Source organism: Lepus europaeus, chromosome 8, assembly GCF_033115175.1.
Source record: "Lepus europaeus isolate LE1 chromosome 8, mLepTim1.pri, whole genome shotgun sequence".
NCBI classification, from domain to species: Eukaryota; Metazoa; Chordata; class Mammalia; order Lagomorpha; family Leporidae; genus Lepus; species Lepus europaeus.
In genome coordinates, this window is record NC_084834.1 from 103,530,528 (window position 1) to 103,554,953 (window position 24,426).

Sequence of the window (24,426 nt, forward strand, 5' to 3'; positions counted from 1 at the left end):
ATAAGGTCGGAGTTTGTGAACGCAGGAAGTGGCTTCCATAGCCTTGGCAGCTCATGACAAGAGCCTCAGGTGATTACTGACATCATAAATAAGAGTGTCAATTGTTAAATCAACAACAGGAGTCACTGTGCACTTACTCCCCGTGTAAGATCTCTGTCCTAAATGTGTTATACTATGCGAATTAACGGTAAAACTAGTACACAAACAGTACTGTATATTTTGTGTATCTGTGTGGGTGCAATCTGTTGAAATATTTACTTAGTATATACTAAGTTGATCTTTTGTATATAAATATAATTGAAAATGAATCTTCATGAAGATTCAGATAGGAGAGGGAGCAGGAGATGGGATGGTTGTGGGTGGGAGGGAGGTTATGGGGGGAAAAGCCACTACAATCCAAAAGTTGTACTTTCGAAATTTATATTTATTAAATAAAAGTAAAAAAAATTAAGATAGAAATTGAAACCAAATCCTCTTTACTTTTTAAAAATGTATTTATTTATTTTGTTTGAAAAGCAGGAAGATAAACAGAAGTTCCCATCCACAGGTTCACTCCGGCAATGCCCACATTGGTAAGTGGGAACTCAATTCAGGTCTCCCACATAAATGGCAAGGACCCAACTACTTGAGCCATCACCTGCTTCCTCCCAGGATGTGCCTTAGTAGAAAGATGGGATTGGGAGTGAAGCTGGGACTCAAACCCAGGCACTCCATTGTCAGACAGGGGTATCCAAAGCAGGATAAATCAGTGCTCCAAATGCCAACTCCCAGATCCTTTTTATTTTGATGACCATGCTTCTTCAGCTTTAATACCCTGCCTTGTATCCAGGTCACCTTCTGCTTATGCTACAGATTCCACATCCTGTGTATCCCGAAACTACACAATGTGTTAGTATCAGGTCTGTAGAATTGGTTGCCCATGATACACATGTATAGTTTATGTATATGTTAAAGCTGTTTGACAACAAATGTAAGCCGTGAAATACACCTTACTATTATGTACATGTATGTAGCCTTTGCTGTATGCCAATGTCACATGTGTTTTTCACAAAATAAAGAACCATTAATAAGCAAATAAGAAATTTAAGACCAATGTGCTAAATATCTTGGGTCTTTTTTGCAAGTAATCTTAGGTGTTTAGAAAGATGTTCAGTTATTTACTGCATTATTCATAACGAAAAAAAAAAACTGGGAGTCATCTAAATATCCTACATTCAAGAACTGAAAATAAACTGTAGTATATCCATAGGCTAGAGTACTATGGAGTCATCAAAAGTCATGTTTTAAAATAAAGCATTTCATGAAGAAACAGGTACACAGTGTGGAACTGAAAATACAAATACTATACACAGCATGAAAGAAGTATTTATATATTTGAATTTACATAGAAATATAAAATAGTGGAAGGTCAAACACCGAATTCTTAACCATGGTTTTCTTTGGCAGAGATAATGGGTTCTTTCCCATCATCTCTATTATTCGTGTTTTCTAGGAGTGTCACTGACACCAGGAAAAAGCTGCCCTCTCACACACTGGACAAGGTTCACTGTAGGTCAGCAAAGCTTTGCCCACTTGGTAACTTGGGCTCTGGGTATGGGCTGTGGCCACTAGAATGGGCTGGGATGGAAAAGGTAGTAGAAAGGGGGAGGGGGATACTACTCAGAGGAAAAAAAAAAACAAAAACAAAAAACAAAAAACCTCTTTACTTAAATGACTCAACCTTCTCTAACCCTCTCAGAGTAAGGTGGTTTCCAAAGACGGAGAAGCTCTACAGGATTCATCCAGAGAACAAGAGAATCTATGGCTTTGGACAAAGGCTGATATCCTGGTAAATCATAAATCTTAAGTAAAAATCGTTTTTTAAAAATTGATCTATTATGTTTAAATCTCTTCTTAGATTAACTCACTTGTGTTAATGATGATCAGTCAACTCTGATACTATGTTACTGCTAAAAGTAACCAAGAAGTATATTCCTTTAGTTACACTGAGATGTAATTTGATAATCAAGGGTGTAGGGCAAGCATTTGGTGCAGTTTGATGTAACCATCAGAATGCCTACCTCTCTTATCAGAGTGACTGGGTTGGATACCTGGCCTAATTCCTAATTTCAGCTTCTTGCTAATGAAGACCCAGGCAGGCATCAATGATGACTCTAGGTAGAACACACATATCCTATGTACCTGGGACCAATACCTAAGGCAGCAGTCATGGTCATTGGGTCCCTGCCACTTATGTTCAAGACCTGGATTGAATTCCTAGCTCCCAGCTTTATTTATATATATCCCTCCCTTATGTTTCTCTCAAATAAATAAAATTAAAAATAATAATTGCCTGCTTTAGTATTTCTAAATTATTATATTAAATATATCATTAAATATTAATATGGAATTGCCCAATGATGACTAATATATAATCATATTAGTACATAATGTTTCTTGAGTATTGACTATTGCTAGGCATTTAGCTATGCTCTTAACGTGCAATAGGTGTCTTAACAACACAATGTGAAAAGTTGTTCTGCACAACCTCTCGATGAGAGGACTGAGGTTCAGAGAGAAGGGATGACTTGACCATACTTATACAATTATCAAGTGATAAAGCTGGAATTTAAATCCTGGAATTCCTGCTTTATCCAACCTGTGCATTCACACTCCTCTATATCATTAAAATAATTGAAAAGCATGAAGTAAATGACAAACTTAAGAAGGGACTCCAAGAGAAGAACCAGAGGCTAGCTAAAGGGGACAAGCTGGAGAAGGATACATAGGATATGGGAAGAACAATGGGATTAGTGAGGCCATGAAATGTGCTGGCATCCACTGAGGAAGCACCCAGGGCTGTAAGTGAGTAAGCCCCACTCCCAGGCTGCTTGGGCTACACAGAGGAGTGGCCTGTTTCCATGTCCCACCCTCAAAACTTCCCAGTATCCTGGCATTTTAAAAATTACTAACTCTGTTCAAAGAAGGAAGAAATCTACTACAGGAAAAAGTCTACTGAGAGGCTAGGGTGAAGTCTGATGGGAGTGTATACAGCACTTGGCAATACCTTAGGGGAAGTGGTGAAAGGAAGTTAGTTGGTCACTTTTGTATTTTGTGACAAGTAAGTGTGGATATCCCAAATTACTGTACTGAATTACCCATTTATCCTGTTTTGTATTATAGTGTCTGTCATTAAAAGTGTTGCAAGAGAGATGCTGGAGTTACTACGGTAAATGTTCACTCATTGTGCTAGAGGGGATGGCTTAGTGGACAAAGTGCAGCCTTCATTCAGCACTGTGGCACAGTATCCAGGGGTTAACATGCAGCTGGCACTGACTCAGCAGCTTGTCTTCAGCACTGAGTTTACTCAGGTGGGTGGAGGTCCCTTGGGCAATGTCTGTAAATCCCTTGCCTATGATCCCTGGATAACGAAGAATGTTAGATCTTTTATAAACTTAGGATGTCCCCCAGTTTCCTATTGTGACTGGCTTTCTCTTCTTTGCCATTAACCTTATACAAAGCCAACTGAGGCTCCCCTAATCCACTCCTTTCCAGTCAACTGTTTAATACTCTTCTTGCTGAGCTTTCCACATGGATAACAGCTTCTTTAGCCTTTCTTCACTCTTATCCTCAAATCAGTTCATCCATTCAATTATTGATGTGAACTACTCTTTTCTGCACAAATATCTCACATTTATGTGTTTTAGCACCTGAGTTCCACTGACAAACTAGCAATGCTCAGCAGTTCCCCCAAAATAATGCTGTGCATGTAAATCAACCAATAACTAGAATAATGATACCAAATATATCAGCTAAATTTGTATTAATTTGAAGAAGTCCTTGTTCCACTCATAATTTCCCTATCAATGTAGCACATATTATTAGTACCTACTATGTGTCAGATATTTTTCTAAGCACTTATCTACTAGGCCAAAAAATAAAAATAAAAAAGATACTAGGTCTTTAGGTCTGTCACTGCTGTAAGTCTACTGAACATGACAGATAATTATAAACAGGTATTAAGTGTTATAACTATGGTACATTAAAGTTCCCTAGTAGCAAAATAATTTTCTCTGGCAACTCAAAGAGGTAGTTTTGAGTAGGAACTTGAAACCTCTTACTTCTAATTGTACCATTTCACAGGGTCTGATTTTCAGATCAGAATTTCTAACTGGGTTTGAATCCTGATTTGGGGGAGGTTTTTAAAAGGTAAGTGATACATGGGTGAGCCTACACAATCAGTACCATGAGAAACTGGAGGGGTGAGATTAATATTAACATAAGCTAATAGCATTCATGCCTCAGGGTCATTAAACAATGATTTCTTCTTTTACTTTTTTCTTCTGCAAGTTCTTTTCAGCATTTCATCACCACATTCTTTACTGTCATCTCTCAGACATTATCAATCTTTCTGACACATCATGCACTGCTCCTCCTTCTCTTCCTGACTTCTCCTAGATGGGACTGTTTCCATATATGCTGACATTCTAGTCATGACAGTGATCCAGCCCTCCCTGTTCCAGCTACCTCTGCCATTAGATCACTATCTCCTTTTTTAATACCCACTGCTAATTGCATTTGTTTGTTTCCCACACACAATGCCTGATGTGGTCACTTTGGCAATACTTGATCCCTATTGTTGGGCTATATAGAATTTCTTTTCTACATAAACTTATATTTTCTCTGTAATTTAAATGTTACTTACTGATATCTACATGTTTTACCCTACTATGCTCCAGATGATTATCAATGAAGTGGAAATGTAGAAATCTGTGGTTGTTCTTATAAATCTTCAAATTTTTTTCCCTGGAATTTCCCACTGACCAAGATGATTACAGGGCTACACACAGGCTGTCTTCCAGCATTCAGCAGACTTTGGTATCCAGCGAGAGGCATTAAAGTGGGTCACAAGGAACCAACAGGAGTCTATTCCCATTGTCTGCTCAGAATGTTTTTCCATGAGGTCCCTGTGTGGTCAATTGGTCTGTATTTCAAAGAGCTGCTCCCCTGAATGGCGCCCTCTGGTGGTATGAGCATACCCTCAATGGGATGGCTGTGGTAGAGTTGAATACTGTTAACCATACTTGGGAGCCTGAGTATCTCTTGTCTTTTATTTTGTTAATTTTTCTAGGTTTCAGTCTTACTTTTCCTTACCTCTCTTTATTTTGCTTTTTTATTTTCCTGCCTTCTTTCTTAATACTTTGAACTCAGTTCTTACTTGTGCATTATGGAAGAAGCTTGAGAATGATGGCAGTACTGGCACCATGACTTGTGACATAAGGCTTGATTTAGTCATGAAATAATATCAGTGGTTCACTCAAGAGCATCAGGATAACTCATTTGCCATTTCTCATGATAATAAACACAAAATATGACCATGAATGCATGCTGAGAGAGTCTTTTCCACCAAAAGAAAATATTCATCTAATATAATTGACAAATGGGAACTAAGAGTAACTGAAATATTTTTCACAAATTGTCAACATTAAGGTTGAATAATAGTTTTTAAAGATAACCTAAATTTCCTTTTATCTAATGGTAGAAATGGAAGACTATGAGTGTTCAAATTCCTCTCCACTCGCCAATTCCAAGTCTTGTATATAAATACAAATTTGTAAAAGGAAGTCATTATAATATTTGTATCCAACGAATGCCTATGTTGCTGTAGCAGTATTCCACCTAATGTAGATTTGTAGTTTGAAAAAGTTTATTACTTTTCTACATATTGCTTACTTCATTCAGTCAATCCAGTTCAAAGATTTGCATCGATACCACCTGAATATGATTGCTCAGTTATAATTAGCTGTACAAGCTCACTAATGACTTCTGAGAAAGGGACTATTTCTATTTTTATTCTATAGGGAGTTACCATAGTTATAATCTGAGTCCCAGAATACAGCCTGTATAAGAACAAAAAATTGAATTAAATCTGGTTGAAACTAATTAAATTATCATTCTTCTCTCCACCAAAATTAATTTCATCTCAAAGTCTTCAATGATAGCTAATTGATAGGCCATATTAAAAAGGTTCTCAGCCGGTGCTGCGGCTCACTAGGCTAATCCTCCACCTGTGGCACCGGCACCCCGGGGTTCTAGTCCTGGTTGGGGTGCTGGATTCTCTCCCAGTTGCTCCTCTTCCAGTCCAGCTCTCTGCTGTGGCCCGGGAAGGCAGCGGAGGATGGCCCAAGTGCTTGGGCCCTGCACCCGCATGGGAGACCAGGAGGAAGCACCCGGCTCCTGGCTTCGGATTGGCACAGCGTGCAGGCCGTAGCGCGCTGGCTGTAGTGGCCATTTGGGGGGTGAACCAACGGAAAAGAAGACCTTTCTCTCTGTCTCTCTTACTGTCTAACTCTGCCTGTCAAAAAAAAAAAAAAGGTTCTCAGTAAAGTGTTGGATACAGCAACAATATTAGTAATTGTCTGCATTGAAGAGAAAAGACAGAATCATTCTGTATGTTTGAAAACAAAACAAATTATGGAAAAACTGAGATTTACTCAATAAAATTGCAGTAACTCCTGTTTTTTACTCCCCCTTTAAGAGTCAGTTCTCCTTGACATCATCTCAGTGTACTTTTACAACATAAGATAAACCATGTTCAGCTCCTGCTCTCATTCACTGGTGGTTTATATCAAACTCCTCACTATAGGTCTGGATATAGATGCAATAATTAAGATACTGCTTGGGAAACCTGCATTCCATAATAAAGTGCCTATTTTCTGGTCCCAGCTCTGCTTCTAATTCCAGTTTCTTCCTAATGTGTTCCCTGGGAGGAAAAAGACGATGGCTCAAGTAATTGGGTCCTTGCCAACCACTTGGGAGATCCATCCTGAGTTCCCACCTTCCAGCTTCAGCCTGGCCCAGCCTGGACAATGTGAGCATTTGGGGAATGAACCAGAGTATGGAAGAACTCCCTGTTCTTTCTATTTCCCTCTCTCTCTCTCTCTCTCTCTGTCTTTCAAATGAAATGAAATTAAATGTAAAAATTAAAAAGTTATTGCAATGTCCTTAATTTCCCACAGGAGCTAGTACTGGCCACCTTCTCAATAGTATTTCTTACCAATTTCCTTATAATTTATTAATGTTTAATAAAATCAGAATAATAAAAACTCTCAAATATCTGTGATGTGGAACATGCCAACCATGCACCTCCCTAAGGACTTTTGTATTTGCTGCTCCCTCTGTTTGGAATGTTCTTCCCCCAGGTATTACTTTGATTTGATCCTTCACTTCATACAAATCTGCATCTGTCAGGATCCTAGTAGGAAACAGAATCCGCCTCTGACCATTATATGAAGAGACATATGTAAAGGAACTCTCACAGCATATGTTGGGGTTAAGAGAAAAGCAACAACAGTTAAGGCACTTATTAGGAACAGGAAGAAGCTTCTACCACGCCTAAGGCACGAGGAAAGGATGTCACTGCAGCACAGCGAGAGTGCTCTACGGGAGAGAGGTTCCCTGGTAGGCGCCATTCACACAGGAGGAAGTGCAAAGGGAGTAAAGTAGAAATATCTCCTCCCTGTCCCTCCAATCTCAAACTGGTGCCAAACCTTGCTGGAAACTGGTGGCAGAGAAACACAGCTGGACAGAACAGGACTTGGAAGGGAGGAGATGGGAACTGGTGGGTAAATGAAGAAAGATCAGACAAGGACCCTACTCAAAAGGTCATGTCCTAAGAAAGATCTTCACTGTTCAAGCTAAAGGAGCCACCCCCCAACACACACACTGTTCCTTCAATCAACTCCATTATTACAGTTATCATCACCTGACATGATGTTGTGTTAATTGTTTATTCACAACTAACTGTCTCTCCCACTAAAATATAAGTTCTGCAGAGCAGGAATTTTGTCACTTTTATGCACTACTATATGCATTCAATTGAAAGCTCTTGCTGCATAGTAAGAGTCCCATGCTTTATGAAGGAATGGGTGAATTTAATAGTCTCTCCGCTTTTCAAAAGTATTCATGTTGGGGCTTGTGCTGTGGTGTAGTGGGTTAAAGCCCCAGCCTGTGGTGCCGGCATCCCATAAGGGCACCAGTTCAAGTCCTGGCTGCTCCACTTCTGATCCAGCTCTCTGCTATGGCCTGGGAAAGCAGTAGAAGATAGCCCAAGACTTTGGGCCCCGTGAGAGACCTGGAAGAAGTTCCTGGCTCGTAGCTTTGATCAGTTCAGCTCTGGCAATTGCAGTCACCTGGGGAGTGAACCACCAGATGGAAGACCTCTTTCTCTCTCTCTCTCTGCAACTCTTTTAAATTAAAAAAAAGTATTCATGTTTAACTAAGATCAGAATGATATAATAAACTCTCACATATCCATAAGTGAATTATCTAAATACAACCCCACAACCCCTTTATACTCTAAACCTTTCTATATTCTGAACCATCTTTCTTGTCAACTTACCCTGCAGGACAACACAAATAAATTCAAATAAATTCAACCTTTGTTTTATAATAAGCATTAAAGATACATGCATATATTTCACAAATCTTTCTTTCACACATTAAAATTTAGAATAATTGATGTCAGCATTGTGGTAAAGCAGGGTAAGCCACAGCCTATGACACCAAAATCCCATACTGTAGCACCAGTTCAAGTCCCGTTTGCTCGCTTCCAATCCAGCTCCCTGCTAATGCACCTGGAAAAGCAGTGGAAGATAGTCCAAGTGCTTAGGAGACCAGGATGGAGTTCCTGGCTCCTGGCTTCAAACTGGCCCAGACCCAATCATTTCAGTCACTTGGGGAGTGAACCAGCAGATGGAGGATCTCTATCTGTATCTCTCTTTCTCTGTCACTCTTTAAATATATAACAAAAATCTGTTAAGTATATAGAATAACAAAATCTCAGAACTGAAGGAAATATTACAACTCAATGAGCTCAACTCTGTTCTCAATACATGAGTGCACTCTACAATGGTCTAAGTGGTAGGGAGTAAAGAAGAAATGTAACACCTTCCCCATAGAATATATGCTCCAAATACTTACAATTCCTTACATGTGCTTTTAGTCACTCTTACTTTATTAAAATAATTTAATAATGTTAAAAGAGGGCATAGGATTTTTTTTTGTCATCTAAAATGGAATAACTGTTAGTAAAAACTAACAAGTAATACTGCACATTATTTCACATTTTATCTATCTTCTAATCACTGACATAATAGGGAACTTACTATCTCAAGAACTGGTACCTTTGAGACAATTCTTATTACAAAGGATAGGTTTGAGGCTTTTTTTTTTCTTATGTTACAGAAAAAACCTACTGCATCTTCTTTAATTTGTACTTTCTTTTTTCCAGAGTGAACAACTTCAGCTCATTAGATCAAACATTGTATGCCATCCTTGTTGGAAACATTATCATCCTTTGGACAGGGTGTAATTCATTAACTTTTGCCTTGTAGTCTAGTGGCTAGTACAGCATAATGGTTGTCTATCTCGTCCCCTCTCTGAGACATTCTACTTTGATTAATACAATTTGAAATTCCGGAAGTTCTGTTTATTTTTTCCCATAGCTACAATTATTGGCCCACACTAGTTGACACAAGTTAATCATATCTATACATAACTCTCTCAAGAAAATGTTCTTTCAAGCATGTCAGCAATCAGGGCACAAATTACTCTGCTTTTTACAACCCCCCCCCACACACACACAAAATAACAGTCAACTAAGGACTTACCAGCAGCTACTATGATAACATCTGCCAGCTGAGAGTGGATCTTCAATTGTTCTTTGGGGGTATATCTGTGAGCTATCGTCACCGTTGCATCACCTGGAATGCAGAAGAATGCCCATCAATGATTACTAGCTTTTTCAAATGTTATAAACATCTAGAGGCATTTCAGTTACTTCCCAAGTGTAGAAGAATTGCTTTTGTATGATTAAATCATTTTGAGAGCGAAAGCTTCATATAGAAGTTGAGATTACTCAAAATACTGTACCCTTTATTGAGTGAGTAAGGAAATCACATGAGGCCAAATGAAGGGAAGCAAAGTTCTAGAAAAGCAGCATTTGAAAATTCCCTGGGGCTGGTGCTGTGGTGCAGTGGGTTAAAGCCCTGGCCTGAAGCACCGGCATCCTGTATAGGCGTCAGTTCTAGTCCTGGCTGCTCCTCTTCTGATCCAGCTCTCTGCTATGGCCTGGGATAGCAGTAGAAAATAGCCCAAGTCCTTGGGCTCCTGTTCCTGTATGGGAGACCCGGAAGAAGCTTCTGGCCCCTGGCTTCAGATCGGCGCAGCTCCCACCATTGCAGCTATTTGGGGAGTGAACCAGAGGATGGAAGACCTCTCTCTCTGTCTCTACCTCTCCCTGTAACTCTGTCCTTCAAATAAATAAAATAAATCTTTAAAAAAAAAAAAAGAAAATTCCCTTTTTACTGGTTAGCACACACTAGTGTAGGGGAGACTTGTTAGTTTAAGAACCACAAGTTCATTTGATGGGACAATAAACTGTGGAAGCACAGGTAAAAGATTAATTCTGCCATGAAGAGGTATCAAGGAATGGTTCCTGGAGGAGGCATAGTCTTTAGATCTTAAAGCATGAGCAAAAATAAAATCAAGAAAGGAGGGACCAGCGCTGTGGTGCAGCAGGTTGACGACCTGGCCTGAAACACTGGCATCCCATATGGGCACCAGTTCTAGTCCCGGCTGCTCCTCTTCCAGTCCAGTTCTTTGCTATGGCCTGGGAAAGCAGTAGAGGATGGCCCAAGTCCTTGGGCCCCTGCACCCATGTGGGAGACCCGAAAGAAGCTCCTGGCTCCTGGCTTCGGGTTGGCGCAGCTCTGGCCATTGCGGCCATCTGGGGAGTAAACCAGCGGATGGAAGACCTCTTTCTCTGTCTCTACCTCTTTCTGTAACTCTTTCAAATAAATAAATCTTAAAAAAAAAAAAAAAAGGAAGGAAGGAAAGAACATTCTAAGCTAAAAGCATAGTAGTGGAAAATGTACCAATTTTAAAGTTATGTGTTTACAAAATGAAGAAGTCCTAGGATATAACAGGATATTTTCATGTAAAAACATTAATGGAATAATAGTTAAGAGAGATGAGCAGCCTGAGGGTTCCCAATGTGTGAGCCGAGGAAGAAGAGAAAGGGTGAGGTGGAGAAAAGGAGCAGTCAAGAGAAGGGCAGTATCTTTCTCTTCTCCCAGATGATGTGCAAAAGGTGCATAGTTAACACCACCAACAACAAAAACTGCACAGTCTCCATATTTAGAAAAACCACAAAACATATTTCCCAGAGTAGTAAGAGTTACCGAAAGAAGTGAATAGATACCACACAGAGAAAAAGGCAGCAAACACAGAGAATGACAAGATGGTCAGCGGCAAACCTCTGAGAATGACTGCAAAGCTGTGTGACCTGGAGGTGACAGGTACATCCTAACTTGCAAAAACACATCTTTCTTCATGGTAACAGAGAGAATAGGAACACAGAAAGAAGAGCCCTCTTAGGCTCAGGACAGTTTAGAGTTTGAGGTAATATGAAGACAGACTTGGAGGAGCCATTCAACAGGAAACCACCTGACTGCAGATGGTCTAGGAGGAGCCAGAAGGTTGCTCAGCATCTTTCCTCACCACCCAGATGCAGCAAAATCCAGCTCATTCCACCAGGAGCAATACAAATGATGAAGTAAAACACCACCACAAAAAGGACTGTATGTAAGGGGCTGCCCAGGGGAGCCCCACTTCTGATCAGGCTACCTGCTAACACCACCATGTGGGCCTGGTGTTGTGGTATAACAGGTTAAACTGCAGCTAGCAACACTGGCATCCCATATCAGAGTACCATTTCAAGTCCCAGCCCCCTGCTAATGTGCCTGAGAAAGCAGCAGATAATGGCCCAAGTATTCAGTCCCTTGCCACACATGTGGGAAACCTGGCTGCTGGTTTCAGCCTGGCCCATTGTTGAAGCCATTTGAAAAGTGAACTAGCAGATGGAAGATCTCTCTCTGTTTCTGTCTCTCTCTCTCTCCCTTCCTGTGTGAGTGTGTGTCCCTCTCCCTCCCTGCCTTTCAATTATACACACCTTTTTTATTAAATGGCAAGTTTATTAACTTAAAGAACATGTCATGAATATTACTTGATCCTTTGTATAGTTTTTTTGTTTATGAAGACACTCAGAAATTACTTTTCAATCTCGATATAAAAAATTTCACTTTTCCTGATTATATGTTTGTTTTTAATATTAAAGACATTTAACTTGATAACTAGTCATTTTCCACCTGATAATCATCCCCCAGGGTAAAACTAGTGGCCTAACTATAGCAAGTATAATTTAGACTCAATTAAATGAATCCACCAAACACGTATTCTGTAACAATATAAAAAAAAAAAAAAACAGTGTGCTTGACAGAGAGAATATATCTATGAAGATTCACTAATATGCTTATTTTTAGTAGAAGTTTATCTTTGGCTCCATTTTATCTCCAGCCCTTCCTTCTTCCTTTTCTTCACTATTTCTCATTTTCATTGTGTTTTACATATTGCTACGTGCCTGTAAATCAGATATTTTTACCTTTAGGTAATGAATAGGAACAGAAAGAAGACAGGGTAAATATCTCATTACATTAGGAAGAGAAGGCAGACCGAGAGAAAAGGGTACAATATTCATATAGAGTTATATATATATTATATTTATTTATATATTTTGTACTTTTATAATTATATTTATATAATTATAATTATCTGCTGTGGCCAGGGAGTGCAGTGGAGGATGGCCCAGGTGCTTGGGCCCTGCACCCCTTGGGAGACCAGGATAAGCACCTGGCTCCTGCCATCGGAACAGCGCGGTGCGCCGGCTGCAGCGCGCTACCGCGGCGGCCATTGGAGGGTGAACCAATGGCAAAAGGAAGACCTTTCTCTCTGTCTCTCTCTCTCTCTCTCACTGTCCACTCTGCCTGTCAAAAAAAAAAAATTATATATATATATAATTTATTCCTAAAACTGTAAAGCAGAAAGCTCTGCTTCTCCTTTGATGTTCTTTGCACAATTACAATTATTAAATAATTTATACCCAATTATTGAATTAAATCTTTCCTACTAGAGTGTAAGCTCAGGAGGACAGGACAATATCTGGTTTATCTACCAATGTATTCTTCATGTTTGATGACACAGAAATCACCCCTCTGGTAAAAAGACAACATTAGAAGTCAGCAGCTCAAGAGAGATTTTAAAAAATGTCTCAACAAAAAGATGGATACTCAGTGTTTTACTGGAGCAACAGTGTCACCTTTATCAATGACTTCCACTGACATAATCTTCCTCTCTTCCTCCAAGTGTCCTGAGGGTTCCGCTCCCATTCCTGATGGTCAGGAGGTTGCCTCCTCCTCTACTGAACACAAAGTAACTCTCACAGGAAGGGGGAGTTTAAGTTACCCTTTTATATAAATGCACAGAATTTTAGATATGAAGGAACTGGTGTATGCTGGGTCACTAATGACTTCCCACCCTCCTTCCTGTCATACAGAGATTTATTTACTAACTGACAATGCACTAATTTAGACCCTAGGCCTGCGGCCTTGTTTTCCACAATACTGGCACAGCACTCAGCATACAGGAGGCACGGCATGAACTTTCAGTGACTGACTGACTGAATGCATTATTACACGCTAGGCCCTCTATGAAAACTTCAGAGATACAAAATGTCTAGGACAGTATTTGTTACTAAGAGGTCCACAGTTACTATTGGTGGGTAGGAAGGGGGATGCATAGATAACTAACATGCAATAGGACTAGTATTGTGAGGGTAACATATAGAGCTACAAAAGTGAGATTTGAGTTGCATCTGGAAAGAGTGGGAGATAGGAAGGAGGTGAGTGATAGAAAATGGCATTGCATGCAGAGGGGACAGGACATATAAGGGCAAGGAGGAATGGAAGAGACCATGTGCCTGGGAATGGTGGGAAGTTCTGTGCAGCCTTGGCCAAAGGCACAGAGAGAAAATGGCAGAAGCAATGGCTGACAAGGCAGATTGGAGTAGAACACAATATTCTTATGAGTGGTACTGTCAATAGGCTTCCAGACTGGAGAGAAGGAATGCCTAGTACAAATGCCCACCATGCTGAGGCTATGAAAAGAGAGACAATGAAAGATGAAAAGAAAGATTTGGACTTCACTTTATTTATATTTTAAATAAGGTGTAGTGTTACATTCAACAGTGTTATAGGACAGTCCTTGTTGTCCGATGAAAGCCCATATCTTCCAAGTAGAGTGCTTCCCAGATTCTAGTTGGCAGAATTTAAGAAACATGGAAAATGATGCAATGCTCTGGTTATTCAATTTAGAATATGAGACTAAAGCAAGCATTTGTTCTTTCCTACTGACTTCCACTACCCAAATTCAAAGTTGTGATTCAGTAAAGTCTAATTAACAGGGAAGCAGCCCCAAGTAGAATATCCCCCATATCTCCTCAAGAGTACTCCTCACCTGGAAGTAGTGGGATGGGAAAACCAGTGACCATAAAGGTCTGCCATCCCCCTCCCTACGGTTTGGAAATGGTTGCTTCCACAGAGGTAGCCAACACCCCACTTCACCATGCCACCAATAAAACTATGAGTCTTGGCCCTAGGGATGTGACCCCTTTGCATGGCTCCTGCATTCTGAGGCATTTCTGTTTGACTCTTCTCTTTGAAACCTAAGAGAGCCTGGCCCAACCTGCCACCAGGCTGAGCTTAATCATACATTCCACTCACATCACGTTACATTCCCTCAAGCATCCACTGCTGCATTACTATGTCTTGTACCTTGGAGATAATGCTCCCAGGCTGGCAAAAATGCTCATTTTCACAACTGGAGTCAATTCTCACAGAGAAAGGAGATTGATGTGGTGGAAACTCTTGTTATTTTCCACTCAGGAAGCTCCTTGAAGACAATTTCCCAGGGCTAGAGAACATTGCTGCTTGAATGTGAAAGCCAAATGTCAACACGGTTCTTGTGCAGCCTACCTGCCAAGGCTGAATCCTGAAGATGCAGATGGTCAAATCCCAAAGACAGAGGACTGAGTCATTTTCACTGCTGCATCCAACAGTGCCTCACAGAGAGTAAGGACTGGATGAATGTTGCCTAGATGAAATCAAGAACATCACCAGGCCCAAAGGACTCTAAACAAAATCAGCAGGCTGCTGACCTTTCAAAACACTCTTTAAAAACATGCCAGTATCATTGCTGCTGCTTTGGTGCCACAACATTCTAGCTTAAACAAAGAGCACATGACCCCAGGCTGTAGCCTTTTAGGGGAAACTGTTTAGATGGGATTGACTACATAAGAATAAGACTATGCAGGGTAACCATAGTCCTTGGCCATTATGGCACTCCATTATCCTAAAGGAAAAACACTATTGTAGAGAAATTGGAGTTTCTCTCTTCCTCATGGAAAAGCTAAAAATAAAGACATGGTGCTAAAGCCAATGGTATTTGCTTTTCATTGCGAAAAAGGTGAAACTGGGCAGGTTACTAAATACAAGGAAGACAAAAGCATATACACTGATCTATGTGATCTCAAACATCCAAATTAGTGTGCTATCATACCAAGAGATTTTCCATATAAACCTCTTTATATCACCTCAATTATCTATGTGCTCTCCTATGTAAATAGGTTGTTTGCCTAGGGGTGCTAGTCATTACTTTGTGCCATTGAATTATTTCAATTTAAATGACTAAAACTTATTTACCATATCCCTTGACACCCCCACTTACAATAATTACCAGACACCTTGCTCTGGGAGGACAAGAACCAACTCTCACACTGTAAACTGTAAACTATACAGTTATTTATTTATTTAAATGCCATGTCCTTTCCAAAGCCTTCTGTGTGGGGCTGTCCTTAGCAGGAGATCATCTGCTTCCTTGCTTCTTGATTGTGTTGAATGTCACTGATTCCTTTACTGTAGTACATTCTTACTATGACTGTTTCAAGCTGTTCAAGAATAAAAGGCACTCTTCCTCACAAAACAGCTAGAAGCCCTGTCCTTCACATCAAAACCATCACCCAGCCATGGGTAGACACATATTAATCACGCTAAATTATAGTATGGCTATTTTTTCTCCTAGTGCAATTATCTTTGGCTTTCAGACAAAAATGAATCATTAGGGTTCTGAATCTCTTCTGGCAAAGAAATACAGAGTGTGAGCTGAATGCTCAGCACTGAGTGTCATTAGCACAAGTTCTATAGACGTGAACTGGCCAAGTTAATCCTCCTTCATTATCTCCATTAGCTAGCAATGTGCATGGAGTCACTGCACATAATTACTGCTTCAACAGACACGGGCGTTTGAAATATTAACTTTCCCACAGACTCCAAATCTTCAGTAAGCAGCTCTCAACGATTCATTATATTAATAATATATGTCACCACATTCCTATCACTTATGCATTAGACTAAACAACATCCATATTACAAACCTCCCAAAATAATTTTTAGTATAACTCATTACCTTTTAGCTACTGTAATTATAACGGCACCTAGTACCAGAAAAATAAAATAATTTTACTATGGCTAGTAAGCAGCCAGTCTCATAACTCATTCTGCTTTTATTCATGTTTTAACACGTACTCAAGTGAGAATATCTTATACCACAAAGTATAAAATATTTTTAAACATATATACATATCTTTAAAGATTTATTTTATTTATTTGAAAGGCAGAGTTACAGGGAGAAAGAATGAGAGAGACAGAGAAAGAGATCTTCCACCTGCTGGTTAACTCCTCAAATGGCTACAATGGCTAGGGCTAGGCCAGAACAAAGCCAGGAGCCAGGAGTTTTTTCCAAGTCTCCCATGTGGGTGTGGAGTCCCAAGCACTGGGGCTACCCTCCACTGCTTTCTCAGACACATTAGCAGGGAATTGCATCAGAAGTGGAACAGCCAGGACTCAAACCAGCACCCATATGGGATGCCTAACTTGCTATAGCATAGCACCAGCCCCAAACTAATATATTTTTACCATATCATTCTTTCCAAAGATGTCATTGCTAGCATCAACTTGTGCTTATCTTTTTCATGTTTGCTTTAATGTTTTTACTATGTATATATGCATAGACTATATACATAAATATAGTTTTGGCCGGCGCCATGGCTCAACAGGCTAATCCTCCGCCTTGCAGCACCGACACACCAGGTTCTAGTCCCGGTCGGGGTGCTGGATTCTGTCCCAGTTGCCCCTCTTCCAGGCCAGCTCTCTGCTATGGCCCGGGAGTGCAGTGGAGGATATTCCAAGTGCTTGGGCCCTGCACCCCATGGGAGACCAGGATAAGCACCTGACTCCTGCCTTCGGCTCAGTGCAACGCTGGCCGCAGCGGCCATTGGAGGGTGAACCAATGGCAAAAGGAAGACCTTTCTCTCTGTCTCTCTCTCTCTCTCACTGTCCACTCTGCCTGTCCAATAAATAAATAAATAAATAAATATAGTTTTATGAGATATATATGATAAAAGAGTAATGTCTTTTATGACACACATTATCTAGTTTCAAATTACATAAAGTGTTAATTTTTGACAGGTATTTTATAAATAATTCAAAATTGAAATTTATCATGAAGTGAGCACATAATACATTGATATCCAAAAGAAAAAGTCCATTTTAAAGTACTATTTGGAAAATGATGATGTCACATTTCTAATCAAATATTGTATAAATTTTTATAAATTCTGATTTATTCACATTACAAAAAAACCCAGATATTACATAAAAACTGCAAATATAAAGCCCACCAGAAAAAGAAAACACATTTTCAAATAAAGATAAAAATTACATCATTAACTTCAGGTCATATTACTCTACACTTTATGGTCAGCATGCCCACAGGTTATTAATGTAAGTATAATAATGGAAATAATAGTAGTGGCCACAGATCCATTTACCAACAGCTTATTTAACTTACTGTGTGTCAGTCACTATAATTCATGCTTTTTACATTCACATCTTGTTTAACTATGTCAAGGGGATTATTAATTTTATTTTCAGTTTACAGAAGAAGAAAACAGCAGCCTACACAGACTAAATGACTTGCCCAAGATACCGGGCTTGGGGATAGAGGGATCTGACTCCAGGCTTATCCTGCCAACCACACAGTCAGCACCTGGCTCCTAGCTCCACTGTCTCTGGACACATCCTCTGAAAGAGTTAAAGTTCATTTCCTTTAATAGAAAAATAAAGCAAGATTTATTTAAGTCAGAGACCTCTTGGCAGAATGGCCAGCAGGGGGGCTCCAAGAGAGGCATAATCTGAAGGGGTTGGTGTTAGTGGGGTTTTGAAGCACAATTTTGGGAAAGAAAAGAACTTGACAATCAGTTTGACATTCAGTTACAAGGCAAGGACAAAACCTATCAAAAGACCTGATCTGTAATCTTATTTGCCTAGGGGTGGGATAGGTAACTTGTTTTTACAGTAAACTGTGAGAGCTCTGAAGGATGGAATCGCCACTCCCTTTCTATTCTCATGATAAAATTGGAAGCTCTCAGTAGAGCAGGTACTTTCCACCTTGCTAAAGATAACTTTTTGGGGAAGCAAGCATTTTGCACCTTCAATTTTCACCAGAAACAGCCAGACTGCCTATTAACCCTTCTGACTCCCATATTCCCTCCCCCAGAAGAATGGACCCTAACTTCTGTTAGGGAGTATGGGACAATGACTGCTCTGGCTTATTCAAGCTGGGTAGGAGCAGAATAGAGAAAGGCTGTCAAGACAAGGTTCCAGCAGGAAGTGGCCTCATGAAGGAAACACAGTGCTGGCTTGAAGAAACTGCTCGCATCTGAGGCTTCATGTGCATGGCCATCAAGAATTTCACTGTTTCAAGTCTGCAGGACATAAATCTAACAAGCACATTAAATACATAAGGGTCTAAAACAAAGGACAGAGTCATTATTAGAGGACCCAACCACTGAGAGAAAAATAAAAACTAACATAGGGGCTTGATAATAACTAGTTGGGCACTAAGGCCTGGCCAGTTAGGAGACCCAGATCTATCTCTACACATGGGATGCTGGAAAAGGCAAACAAGAGTGGTGTGAACCTCCTTATGGAAGGCACCCTGTTGACTTCCATTATCCAGCTGTCCTGGGAGGAGAGCTGGCCTGAAGAGAAGGCAGGTGGCATCTGTAAAACGAAATTTACAGTTCTTGCTGCAATGTTACTGACTCTACTTTGCAGTCCCCTCAACAGCAGTGGTTACTTTGGAAGCTTGGCCAAGTAAAGGGCTTTTTCAGCTTAGAGACAACAGGGTCTGTAGCTCTGACCTGGGCGTCCTTCGACCCCAGGGCAGTTCCATTTCCAGTGACCCACCTATTGGCTGGCAGAGCTGCCAGGGCTCTTCAGAAGCTGACTTCTGTGTCCACTGAAGCCCTGACTTTCCACATCAAAAACCAATGCCATTTGGGGTGTATTGGCCTGTTGGGTTTCCTTGATAGGGAAAAGAATCTTCAAAGCACATTATTAATCATTTTATATGTTATTATTATGTTTATTTTTCATAGGAATTTCTATAAAAATATTAATATGCATTAAGCCATCCAAGATCCTAAAACAAGTATTTTGAAAAATCTGAAATAAGGAGTGGTGTTTGTTGTATGTTAGCATGTAGGTATCTATCTTTCTTATTAAATATTAGAGAGCAATTAAATATGCCCCCTCTTCCTTGGAATTAAAGAAACCAGCTAAGTACTAAGATTAAAGGAAAAACAAATATTGGGAGAAATAAGCAATAAAAGAAGGAGTAAAAATCTCAGAACACATATTTGGATCAATAATTACTTCTACTGAGAACATTAATTTGGTCTTTTACTCATATAAGAAAAAGATGCAGAATTTAGCAGACAAGGGTGATTTGAGTTAACCTCATACCCTTTGAAAATGGCACTGGCTCAGGCCACCATGAGCAATGTCCCCTTTTCATTCCATCTCCAAATCACATATCAACATCATTTCAGCTATTAGGCAACTGTAGAAAGCAAGGTCTTGGAACAACATTGAGATGACAGGCACTTGCATAATGTGGCCACACAATGACAAACACCATCATATTTGTCTGAGTTTTCTTATTGACATAGGGTGTCACTTCTGCTCACAGTTCAATGACTGGTTGTCTAATCTAGATAGTCAGTTAACTCTAAGCCTCAGCTTCCTTGTCTGTGAAGTGAACTACCCAGCTGACCTCTAAAGTAGTAAGACCTTGCCGTTTTAGGAATTCTACATCCGACACTCCAAGTTTTTATGTTTTGTTTTCTACTTTCTGGGCATGTGATTTTTATGTATTGGGTGGTTTCTCACATTTCTTAATGTCTATATTGTTAACAATTTATAGAAACTATTTATGGAGCCAAAAGAAAAAAAATAGGAACAAAGGGACTACCACAAACATTTTCAGTATTTCCTTCATTCACTTTCAAGGCTCTCACATCATTAAATGAGACATTGCTGCATAAACCCACAGATCTATTAAGCCTCAACAGTCTCTACGTGATGACAGGATACAGTCCTACCTACCTCCTGGGCGCTCGTGCTCTCCATCAGTGTGCAAAAGCATGGCAATGGGCATCCCTACGTTCTTTGATCTTCCAGCCACAAGCACATTTTTCCCAAATGTTTCAATTCCTTAAAATATAGAGTATGATTTAAATGCAGAATCAATAACAAGCAGCAAATTGAACATTTGAACGTCCTACTGAAACATTCTTTAAAAAATTCTAATTAAATGTGGCTCATTATGTGGTTTATCCTTGATGTGCCCACATACATTATTTATAAATATTTCTTTTCATGCTTCTTAGATTTGTCTCTTTCTCTATGATTGTATCCTCATTTAAAAGCCACAAACATTCTCAAGTTGTCAAGAAAGTACTTTTAAACATTGAGATTCATATCAAGAGTTAGCTAATACAGCCTTAAAATGTATTAGCTGCTAATTATAAAATAAGCAAAGTACAACATCAAGCTTAACTGGCAATCAAACTTTGTGCAAAGCTAAGATAAAATGAAGTAGGGGAAAAGTGTTTTTCATAAAACTCATGTACTTTGTGGGAAAGAACCACAAATAACTTACAGACATATTTGGACATGAAAGATAAAGCTAGTAACTAAACTACAGACCACTTCTCTGGGGCTCAATTTCTTCTTCTTTCTTTTTAATTTATTTTTTAAGGAATACAAATTTCATAAGTACAACTTTAGGAATATAGTTAACTTCCCACTGTACCTGCCCTCCCACCCATACCCTACCCCTCCTCCTTCTCCCTCTCCCCTTGCCAGTTCCATTCTCCACTAAGATTCATTTTCAATTAACTTTGTACACAGAAGACCAACTCTATACTAAGTAAAGATTTTAACAATTTACACACACACACATACAAACTATTTGAGAACTAGTTTTACAGTTAACTCTCATAATATAACTCACTGAGGACAGAGGTCCTGCATGGGGAGTTAGTGCACAGTGACTCCTGCTGTTAATTTAATAATTAACACCCTTATATATGACATCACTGACCACCTGAGGCTCTTGACATGAGCTGCCTAGGCTATGGAAACCTTTTGAGTCAACAAACTCCATCAGTATTTGGACAAGGCCATAAGCATAGTGGAAGTTCTCTCCTCCCTTTAGAGAAAAGTATATCCTTCTTGGATGGCCACTTCTTTCTGCTGAGGTCTCACTCACAGAGATCCTTCATGTAGAACATTTTTTGCCAGTGTCTTGGCTTTCCATGCCTGAAATGCTCTCACGGGCTTTTCAGCCAGACCAGAAAAACTTAAGATATAATTCTGAGGTCAGAGTGTTAATTAGAATGATTTTCATTCTATGAGTCTGCTATGTGGACTGTTTCCCATGTTGGAATATTCTCTCCTTTTCAATTTCCTTGTAAATAGATGAAAGCATTAGAATTCAGGTTTTTCTAAGTACTAACATTCTAAGAGTATTATTCTAGAATCTGCTTTCCCCTGGAAATTTTCTCTTGGTTAGAAAGCAGTATATTTAGAAAGGAGAAAGTGTGGCCAGAAATGGAAATGACAGTGGTGGAAGCTGGAAAATCATCAATATAGAAGGGAATTCAGAGTCAGTTAAGGTTACAGTTAAAAACTTTTATAATCTCAGGAGTCTGTGAGGGCATCATTGTATCTAGCACAGCTTAAGGGTAATTTTTTTAAATTAAATGTTTATGAAAAAAATCTGTCAATAAGAAAGTTGACATGGGATCAGTACCCTTCTATCAAAGGTAATGAAAAACATAATTCACTGTGGAGGGATTTCCATCAAAATACACAAAGTCTATGGTTTAAAAGTAGAGAGAGATATAAGTTGTGACTGCAGTTCCTGTAACTTGGTATATGTTTTCTCCTTTCTAAAATATTTTTGAATATTCTTTAACTTATATAACTTTTTACAGACTGAAGTTGCTTAGTTATTGTTTTCTATTACTCTCTAGGTCTGAGGCAATGAATACATGCTTAGGTCAGCACCCAGTACTCAAATCCTGCACACCACAAATTACCTACCTGTTCTTTTTATTATTTCCCACACAGCACTGGCAGTGGCAGGAATGAGAGAATGCTGATCAAGGCATAGTCTTCCAATGTTGATAATATGAAATCCATCAACATCTTTTTCTGGGGCAATTCCATTGCATATTGTTCGCTCATCCACGTGATCTGAAAAGTAAATAAAATTAGTCTCATTTTCAAATTATTTATTTGGAAACCTAGAAAATGAAATTGAGGATCTACTGTCAGATCACTTAGAATTCAGCTCCACGAAGATGAAAAATCATTACACTTTTCTTTTCTGGTCACAAAAATAGTAGGTCAAAATGCTGTTGACAAATGTCTAGTTAATTGATGGTAGAGTGCATGCTATAGCAGGGCCAGAAGTTGCTAGAATGGTGAAAACAGAAAAAAAGTATGAAACAAAACAATACCAGTAAGAGCATGGTGCAGCCAAGTGTTATATCTTTGCCTCAGTAATTTTCCATACCTAAACAGTTTAAATTCACTTCTCTTTGATATATGACATGATACTAATAGATTTCTTTTAAATTCTTTGAGCATTTCAGGATAAAAGGGCTTTGTTAAATGTTAAAATTTTTGATAGCATAATTAGTTCCTGGTTGCTTCTTCTTCTTTTTTGACAGGCAGAGTGGACAGTGAGAGTGAGAGAGAGAGAGAGAAAGGTCTTCCTTTTCCATTGGTTCACCCTCCAATGGCCACTGCAGCCGGCGCGCTGCGGCCGCCGCATCATGCTGATACAAAGCCAGGAGCCAGGTGCTTCTCCTGGTCTCCCATCCGGGTGCAGGACCCAAGGACTTGGGCCATCCTCCACTGCACTCCCGAGCTATAGCAGAGGAGCTGGCCTGGAAAAGGAGCAACTGGGACAGAATCTGGTGCCCCGACTGGGACTAGAACCTGGTGTGCTGGCGCCGCAAGGCGGAGGATTAGCCTAGTGAGCCACGGCGCTGGACCCTGGTTACTTCTTAAATAACATAATGAAAAAGTAAACATAAAGTACATACATACACTTTTCCTAAAGTATTATCCCACTGAAATCCAAAATATCACCACAATTTGCTCCATGAAATAAGGAAAGGAACATGATCTGAGTAATGAACAAATCAAATCAGATGCATGATGTGAATCATTTCATTTTAAAAAATAAGTGTAGAGGGACCAGTACTGGGGTGTACCAGGTAAAGGCGCTGCTTGCAGTGCTGGCATCCCATATGGATGCCAGTTCAAGTCCTGGCTGCTCCACTTCCAATAATCTTGTTTTAAAAAGTATAAAAATACAAAATCAATTCTTACTACTCCATGCAGCTTAGCCTACCCTAAGTCCATGTGCCTAATATTATGAAATAAAAGTATATTTGCTACAGAAAACTTACTTTGCCTGTTATACAATGGATGCCATTTATACATGTTTTTTTTAAAACATCATGAAAACCCAAGTTCAAGTTGTTTTCAAAGATCTATGCCTTGTATCATATATTTTGTATTCTAAAAATAACTTCTGTCATCTTTCTTTAGATAGATCAATTTTATATTAGACTACTAATGTCCTTTAAATATACAGACTTGGCCATTTGAATCAGATTCAATCAGAAATTGGGTTTTGAATCTCTCTCTAATTCATAGTTTTCCATGTTCAAATATTTTGTTCATTCTATGCTGTTCTAGCAGGGTAAACCTCCATCTGTTTTCTCTAAAGTTAGAAGATTATTTTATAGAGTCTATCAAGACTTTTTAAAAATTACGTGTCCAATTTACTATTTAAAGACAAAAATAGTGTTTTTTTTATTTTATTTTTTAAAATCTGGAGATGATGATAGTGGTGATGATGATGCTGAGTCATTTGTAATCACATATACTCCTGCAGAAGAGGGTATTTTTCATGATGAAAAGAAAGCATTTGAAACAAAAAGAAAAACAACTATATTGAAGCCTCCGTCTGTTGATCTGGAACTCAGATTGGTTCATTCCTAACCTC

The 24,426-nt window shown here is 39.3% G+C and overlaps 1 protein-coding gene across 11 annotated transcripts in view; it reads right to left on the reverse strand.

Annotated features, from left to right (window-relative positions):
- MTHFD2L (methylenetetrahydrofolate dehydrogenase (NADP+ dependent) 2 like) overlaps positions 1-24,426 on the reverse strand; it is a 158,318-nt gene that overhangs the window by 92,754 nt on the left and 41,138 nt on the right. For 10 of the 11 annotated variants that reach the window (XM_062198684.1, XM_062198679.1, XM_062198675.1 and 7 more), the window contains 3 exons: positions 22,446-22,598; positions 20,442-20,549; positions 9,651-9,743 (listed from right to left, as the gene is read on the reverse strand). In XM_062198684.1, coding sequence (XP_062054668.1) covers positions 9,651-9,743; positions 20,442-20,549; positions 22,446-22,598 — 354 coding nt within the window. Of the gene's footprint in view, positions 1-6,472; positions 8,226-9,650; positions 9,744-20,441; positions 20,550-22,445; positions 22,599-24,426 lie in introns of those variants that run through there. The other variant, XM_062198682.1, reaches the window with a different exon arrangement.